General features: G+C 31.7%; 1 protein-coding gene across 1 annotated transcript; it reads left to right on the top strand.

Moving 5' to 3' along the window:
* Positions 1-5,357: 5,357 nt before the first annotated feature.
* Positions 5,358-8,335, top strand: LOC139859032 (histone deacetylase 6-like). Its single transcript, XM_071847852.1, has 6 exons — positions 5,358-5,991; positions 6,240-6,680; positions 7,366-7,508; positions 7,780-7,874; positions 7,964-8,084; positions 8,275-8,335. The coding sequence occupies exons 1-6, from the start codon at positions 5,458-5,460 to the stop codon at positions 8,333-8,335; spliced, it is 1,395 nt and encodes a 464-aa protein (XP_071703953.1). The 5' UTR covers positions 5,358-5,457.
* The last annotated feature ends 830 nt before the right edge of the window (positions 8,336-9,165 follow it).

Consider the following 9,165-nt stretch of genomic DNA (forward strand, 5'->3'; position numbering starts at 1 on the left):
CTTTATGAGGATTTGATGAATGACCTATATATACATAATCAACCAAATCTTGTTTTGAAACGTTAGAATAAAATAATTTTAAATCAGCAGTTTCTCAAGGGTATCAAAATATGTGTTTGATCCCGCTCCATTGTCATTTGAGCTGAATCTTGCCAACAAATTAACTGCAAGAGAAATATCAGGTCTTGTACAATCTATAAGATACATAAGAACCTCAATTGCACTAAAATATGGAACTTCCGATCTGTTAAGATTTTCATGATCTTCGCAGGGATGAAATAGATCAGTGTCAATATTGAGTGATCTAACAACAATGAGTTTGTCTTTAAAAAAATGTTTTAAAATCTTTTCGGTATAAGTTGTTTGATGTACAAGTAAACCATTAGGCATATGCTCAATTTGCAATCCAAGGTAATACTTGGTTTTTTCAAGATCTTTCATTTCAAAATAATTCTTTAGAAGTTGAATGATTTCATAGATCTCTTTATTTGTTCATATGATGTTAAGAACATTGACATAAACAACTACGATCTCATATCCGAACATTGTTTTTATAAAACATACGTGCAAAATAAGTTTATATTTATACCCTTTTTTTTATCAAGTAGTCATCTAATCGGTTATACCACATACGTCCCGTTTGTATAAACCCATTTAGAAATCTTTGTGATTTAATGGAATATATTCCCTTGGGTTTTACATTAGATGCTTATGACACCTTAACTCTTTAGGTATATTCATATATATCATTATTAAGTGATCCATACAGATAAGTAGTAACAACATTCATGAGATGCATTTAAATAACTACCAGGTTGATTAAGTATCTAATAAGTAATTGTATCCATTACAGGAGGATAATTTTTCCTCCTAATTCATTTCTGGTCTTTGTGGGAAATATTGAGTTACAAGTCTAGTTTTGCCTTGTAACTTCATTTGCACATTTCTTTTCGGATAAAAATTCATTTGTATCCCATACGTTTCACATCTTTAAAAGTGATAACGATTGATCCGAAAACTTTTCTTTTATCGAGCGATTCTAATCCAGCTCTTATTGCTCCTTTCCATTGAGCTCAATCATGTCCATTTTGTATATTCAATGACAGATTTTAGTTCCAGATCATCATCTTTATTCATGATGTCATTGTAACATTATATGAAAATATCTCATAGAGATTTTAGTTTCATTTCGGTTCCATAATATTGCATAATTTATCGCAATTTTAGTATTTACATTTATCAATATCCTCTGCAGAAGGAATATTGATTTGTGGTTCTTCTTGAACACTTTCTCTTACCTCATTATCAGCTGATTTTCTTTTTCGAGGATTTTTATCTTCGGAACCAATTGATCTTCCACGTTTGATGCGTGGCAAAGACTCAACAGTGACATTATTGCCAGCTTTTGGAATTTCAGTTCGAGCTGGAGCATTTATCGCTGGTATATATGATTTAGTCACTTTTTTATATCTGTAAATGCATAAAGTAATTAATTTGCAAGTTCTTGCATATGCATTATTTTTGAACTTTCATTTCACATTCTTTTGTGCGAGTTCAATATACCTTAATTGATGTTCACATCATGAAGCATCATTTTATTTTTTATTTTTATTTCTCCCCCTAATCTAGGGAACAATGTTTTATTAAAATGACAATCAGCAAAACGTGTTGTAAAAACATCACCCATCATGGGTTCAATATATCTTATGATTGAAGATGTTTTATATCCAAAATATATTATCATCTTTCTTTGAAGAACCATTTTATTGTGTTGTGGTGATACAATTGGAACATACACTGCACAACCAATGTTTTAAGGTAGAAAATATTTGGCTCTTGGCCAAAATCAAGTATTAAGTGAAAATATTTACGACTTCCACATGGTATAATGCGAATTAATGTCGCAGCATGTAAATTTACATGTCCACATATAAATATTGAGAGATTTGTACTCATTATCAATTGTCTAGTTATTAGCTGTAAGCGTTTATCTATTGATTCAGCTAAACCAATTTTGTGTATGCACATGAGCAACTGGATGTTCAACAACAATCCCTGTAGATATATAATGATCATTAAATGCTTGAGATGTTAACTCACCAGCATTATCAAGTCTCATCCTTTTAATGGTGTAATCAGAATAATGTGTTCTCAATTTAATAATTTGTGCAAGAAACTTTGCAAATGCCATATTACGGCTTGATAACATACAAATATGAGACCATCCGCTAGATGCGTCTATTAGAACCATGAAATATCAAAATGGTTCACATGATGGATGAATTGGTTCATATATCTTACCTTGAATTCTTTCAAAAAACATTTGTGATTCTTTTTCACAATATACTTTTCATTAATCACCATATGTGCTTTCCATTAATCACTATATGTGTTTTTTTTTTTTTTTTTTTTTATAAATCACCATATGTGTTTTTTTTTATCATATATCATTTTCACCATATACGCTTTTAATCATATGCGCTGTGTTTTTCACCATATGCGCTTTTAATCATATGCGATTTTCATCATATGCGTTGTGCTTTTCATCATATTCGCTTTTTATCATATGCGCTTATCATATACGATGCGCTTTTTATCATATGCGCTTTTTTATGTGAATAGTAAATTAATTAATTTCGTTTTACTATTCATATGAATTAATTTAGATTTACTATTTTGTTAATTGAGTAATATATATATACATCATATACTTGTGACTCCGAAGGCTCAAATGAATTTGACCATATAGTTATACGTTGTACCTTGCACATTAATTTTCAGTAGAAGCTTTAGATGCATATTATTTTCAGTAGAAGCTTTAGATGCACTTTTTTTTAATCACCAAATACCACAAACACTTTGTTTGCGTTTGTTCATAGTCATCAATGAAAACCATTTTCTTTAATTTTATTTTATACAATAAAATTAACTCATCATTATTCTTTTCAAAAACAATAATCTATTGTTATTGTTCACTTGTGCCATGTTTAACAACAAAAGTCAACAACCTCTGTCTTGTTTGTTGTGGCAACCAAAAACAACCTTTGCTTTTGTTACCGAGAATCCAAGACCAAAAAAACAATTAATTTTTAATTAATCTTTTATCAAAACCATAAATGATTTTATTGATCTACGTTGATATGGCCATAAAGAATTGACGGCTGACCTACTTTTGTAAGTGTATTTCGGCTATCATCCCGAAAACGCACAACGACCTTTTTTTTTTTTATGAACTATTTGTTTCATATCTAGCTTAGGCAATTATTGTGAACATTTGGTCCCTATAAGAGCATTTATTTTTTAGACTTTTAGTTGATTTGTACTTGTCACAATTAGGGATAGCACCCGCGGGTCGTGGATGCGGATCCATTAGATCCATCACCCGTACCCGCGGATTTTTTTTTAAGAGACATCCAATTGAACCCTTTTTCGTTGAAACAATTTGACTATATTTTTACTCCCCATTATTAAACGGGCCATTTTGATGCACACTCTTAAAAAAAAAAATTTGTTTTTTAAGTTTTATTATTCAACCTCCTTTTTTCAACGGTCACGTTTTTAACAAAACATTTGACAAGTTTGGAAAAAAGTTTTTTATTGATTATCATCAAAAGTTTTCTATTGTCACTCTACTGGATGGAATTATGGCATATAACCAAAATTGCAACCCAACACTACATAAGAACAAAAAGGTTGTTTTTAATTAACATATGTATATGTGTTAAACTCGGAATAATAATAACTTATTTTAGAAAATTAACATAAGACATGTTGAAACATTTTTGTCACATTTAGCTCATCAAGTCTAATACTTATCATTGATAGATTTTATCACGTCTAGGAGATGTTTACTTTTTTCTTGTATTAAGTCCTACTTTCATTTACCTTTGTTTGGAAAAAAGTTTTTTTTTTTTTACTTTGCTTTCCCCCTTTCTGTAAAACTCATTTAAACACTTTCTTTGTTTTTTTTTTTAAAAAAAACTTCCTTTTTTTTACGTTACCCGTAAATTATAAATATATAAAAAAAAACTTTTTGTTTAAATTTTTTTTTCTAGTTTTTAAAAGGCCACTTGACCAATTTTTTAATTCTTTCACAACACCTGATATCGTGATCGTGACCTTTCACCAAAGCAAGAGATATTCTTGATAAACTAAACACGGACTCGTGTTTGAAATTGTCGGCCACAAAAAAATTCATTTGATAAAAGTATATATATTTTTTTTTAGTTATAGAAGGAGACCACTTCATTTTCAATACTTCATTTTTGACAAAAAATTATTCCATTTTACCATCCCTTTTTTTTCTTACTTTAACTTTTAAGATATAATTTTAATAAAAATACAAACTACTTTTTCTTATTTTAACTTTTAAGATTTACTTTTAATAAAAATACAAACTACTTTTTGTATTTTAACTTTTAAGATTTATTTTTAATAAAAGTACAAACAACTTTTTCTTATTTTAACTTTTAAGATTTACTTTTAATAAAAATACAAACTATTTTTTTATTTTAACTTTTAAAATTATAAATTTAAGAATAAACATTAGTATGCATGAAATAAATAATGATTAATTGCATAAGTAATCATAAATGTTAGATAACATATAAAGACGCCGTCGTATTCGTATTGATCGGAATTAATCTCGACCCATGGTACCGTGTTGTCAAATGACGTGTTGCGTACATAAAGTACCGTGTTGTCAAATGACGTGTTGCGTACAATCATGAGGTCTTATTAACATAAATATAAATGTTAGTGAAGTTAATAAGAGTTAGATTACAGAAAATATAATTCAGGTGGTATAACCGACCATATATAACTTAAATAACATAAATATAAATGTTAGTGAAGTTAGTAAAAGTTAGATTACAGAAATATAATTCAGGTGGTATAACCGACCATATATAACTTAAATAACATAAATATAAATGTTAGTAATCCAAAATTTGATATATTCGAGTCTGAAAATTATTAATAATTTCATACCTTGATTAGTGATTCGTGATCGTTTGAGATATCTTTTAATTACACTAAGCTTTTCGTGCTGATAACGTGTTATAATTCAGTAGGCTTATAACTACCTTTAATGGTTACAAGAACAAAGAGAGAAAAAGAGAGAAGAAGGAGAGAAGAAATATTAATATTGATATTTCAAGAGAAATGGTGCACCTTAAATGGTTACCATACATGTCTATTTATAGTATAAAATATTACTATGCAAGAAATATAATAATAATAAAATTAACATCCAATCTAGATATTTTATAACACAATCTAGATATTTTATACAATATCGCAGTTTTTTCTTTTTTCACTTTGGTAACTTTATTTATTAACCTAATTTTCTTCTCTAAAATTCCATCACATCGTCCTCCCTCATTTAAACCCAAATTCAACCCGGCCCTCCGTCACAGCCCTACTCCGCCACTCACAGCCACCATCCATCACCCCACAATGGTAGAATCCGGCGCGTCACTCCCCACCGGTCCCGACGGAAAAAAACGCCGCGTAACCTACTTCTACGAACCCTCAATCGGCGACTACTATTACGGTCAAGGCCACCCAATGAAACCTCACCGTATTCGTATGGCACACAATCTCATCATCCACTACTCTCTTCACCGTCGTATGGAAATCGTACGACCTTTTCCGGCAGCTTCAGAAGATATCCGTAAGTTTCATTCCGATGATTACGTTGATTTCTTAGCTTCTGTTCAACCAGACGCAGTACAAGATCATACACATACGCGTCACTTGAAAAGATTCAATGTTGGTGAAGATTGTCCTGTTTTTGATGGGATTTTTGATTTCTGTCAAGCGTCCGCCGGTGGATCGATTGGTGCGGCGGTTAAGTTGAATCGACAGGATGCTGATATTGCGATTAATTGGGCCGGTGGGTTGCATCATGCTAAAAAGTCTGAAGCTTCAGGGTTTTGTTATGTGAATGATATTGTTTTGGGGATACTCGAGTTGCTTAAAGTTCATAGGGTATGTTTGTTTGTTTCTGTATAAGCTTATTGCTACATTATCATCTATGTATATATCGTTTGAATGTGTACGTATGCGTGTATAATTCTAAAGGCTAAATGTATATAACTGATTAAATGCAGGCAATTATATGGGATTGTTTAGATATATTAGTAGTAGAATGGCCTTTAGTATTTAGCTTAATTGATAGTTACTGATGTTATTATGCAATTGTTGTTTACTTTCGTAATGATGTTTTTATTGTGCAGCGAGTATTATATGTGGATATTGATATTCACCATGGAGATGGAGTTGAAGAAGCTTTCTTTACTACCGACAGAGTGATGACTGTTTCTTTTCACAAATTTGGCGACTTTTTTCCAGGAACGGGACATATTAAGGATATTGGTGCGAATCAGGGCAAGTATTATGCGTTAAATGTTCCTTTGAATGACGGAATGGATGATGATAGCTTTCGTAGTTTGTTTCGACCGATCCTTCACAAAGTTATGGAAGTTTATCAGCCTGATGCTGTTGTGCTTCAGTGTGGGGCCGATTCGTTAGCTGGTGATAGACTTGGGTGCTTCAATTTGTCTGTAAAAGGTCATGCTGATTGTCTTAGGTATCTGAGATCGTTCAATGTTCCTCTCATGGTTTTGGGCGGTGGAGGTTATACGATTCGTAATGTTGCACGGTGCTGGTGTTATGAGGTATCTCTTTTTTAGGATGGCAAAAAGACCCGTATCTGATGGGTAAATCCAACACTTTTAGGCCGGGTACGGGAATTTGGGTCTAGGACCGGGTATGGGGATGGTTTTAAATTTTTTCTGAGTTCTGGTCAGGGGACGGGTTTAGATACAAAACCCGCATTCCTGGCCCGTAGACCTGACTCAATGGGATTTCAATTTCAATAATGAAAATGACATAAGCTATGTGGTATTTGAACTATTGTTCGATAATTATATAGTCACTTAAATTTAGTACTCATTTTAATAGCATTATTGAAACAAAAATAGAAATAGGTGAATGGTGAATGAGAATGACTAACAACGGGGATATTCGATACTCATAGGAAAACCCATTTACCTAAGAGTCAATAAGTGAATGGGATCCCCGTTTATCGGTGTGGAAACCTGTAACCCCACAGTTAGTAAGTAAATGGGGACCAGACGGGTATGGGTCTCTGGGTTTGGGACAAGATTCTTTCTCAGGTTTGGCCGTTTGGGTATGGGATTACCTATACCCGTCCTAAACCCGACCCGATGGCGTCCCTAATCTTTCTTGTGTGTGCTTGTGTTGATGAATGTGATAATTAGTTCTACAAAGAAGCTGAAATTTTCGATAATTTGAATATATATATATATATATATTTTTTTTTGTTTTGGTTTGTAATAGACAGCAGTTGCAGTGGGTGTTGAACCTGAAAATAAGCTTCCGTACAATGAGTATTACGAGTATTTTGGTCCTGATTACACACTTCATGTTGAGCCGAATCCCCTCGAAAACCAGAATACTCCAAAAGATCTGGAGAAAATCAGGTAAGATTGTATCGTGAAATGTGAATATTATATGTCTGTCAAACCTTTACCATGTAATCATCTGTTTAGTGTACATATTATGATACTTTTAAGTAGTAGATTATTCATTAAAAGTTGCAAGTTTGACCTTTTTACTCACTGATGCATCAACTTATATGTCTCAAATCTGTCAAAATGTGTTAAAAGTCACACAAAGTGGTTTTAAAGTATTACAACTTTTAATTTTTTTTATCAAATGATTGTCATTATAATGATGTTTTCATATTGATAGGAATATGCTGCTGGATCAACTGTCTAGATTACCACATTCTCCTAGTGTGCCATTTCAGACGACACCGCCTGTCACAAAAACCCCTGAAGAGGCAAGTATATTTACATTTTATTTAATTTATTCACTTTTTTTTTTCTTCTTGTGCTAATTGTTAATATGTAATTTCTATATATTAAATAGGCAGAGGAACCAATGGAGAAACGGCCAAAACCACGAATCTGGAGTGGCCAGGAATATGATTCGGATGTTGATGAAGAAGAAAAGCCTAAACGTCAAAGCTTCAACTTCAATCATAACACTGCAAGGTATTAGTGATCTATTATTATTATTATTATTATTATTATTATTTATTATTATCTATTATTTATAAACATTATATGACATCCGAATTGGAAGGCATTTGGCGTAACGTAAGTATGTGATTATGTGAGATGTTAAACATGTGCATTTGAGGCAGTTTATGTGTTTAACTTGAATTGGAAACAACCTTGTCAGGGATAATATAAGGAATGACATAAAGGAAGAAGATATGGTGGATGGGAACACTCACTCGTGAGTCTCTTCGTTTTAATTGGTTGACATTGTTTTTTTATGCTACAAAAAGTTATGAAATCGTTACATTTTGTTAAATTTGAAGCTTTGAAAAGTAATTTCTAAAATTTGTACTCGTGTAAATTGTTTGTCTAATTGGCTAAGAACGCATACCCGGATGAATTGTAACTTTAAAGTGGTTTTAGTACTTAAAAGTTATGTTTTATAGTTAGATTTTAGTTTACGTCAGTTGTTTGAAAATCCAATATGTATGGTCTTTGGAATGTCATATTGTCATAGTACTATTACTTATTCGAGTTTTGAAACCATTGTATAATACATGTCTTTTCTAAAGGGGTTAAAGTCAAAAATAAACTACAAACTTACATAAATGTACCGATGTCGCCACAAACTCATTTCCGTCCTATTGTCGCCTACAAACTTTCAAAAAATGTGCTAATATCAACATTTTATAGTTTTGACCTGTTACATACTAATTTTGACATGATTTTTTTTTTAAGAATTAAGATCCAATCCACGAACGACACGTGTTGATTTTAACCAGCTTAGCCGGTAGCAAGTCATTTTTGTTTACATTGGTACACTTTTTGAAAGTTTTTGTTTACATCGGTACACTTTTTGAAGTTTGTAGGCGACAGTAGGACGGAAATGAGTTTGTGGGCGACATCGGTACATTTGTGTAAGTTTGTAGCCTATTTTTGGCTTTAACCCTTTCTAAAGAAAGTTTGTTTGACCACAAATACATATTCTGTCAATTGTTTTTTATGAATCTGAAACATTATGAAATGTTAAACTTGTAATAAAAGCTTTCACAGTTTTTTTCGGTTTAAATAA

The sequence above is a fragment of the Rutidosis leptorrhynchoides genome, chromosome 7, assembly GCF_046630445.1.
Source record: "Rutidosis leptorrhynchoides isolate AG116_Rl617_1_P2 chromosome 7, CSIRO_AGI_Rlap_v1, whole genome shotgun sequence".
Lineage (NCBI taxonomy): Eukaryota > Viridiplantae > Streptophyta > Magnoliopsida > Asterales > Asteraceae > Rutidosis > Rutidosis leptorrhynchoides.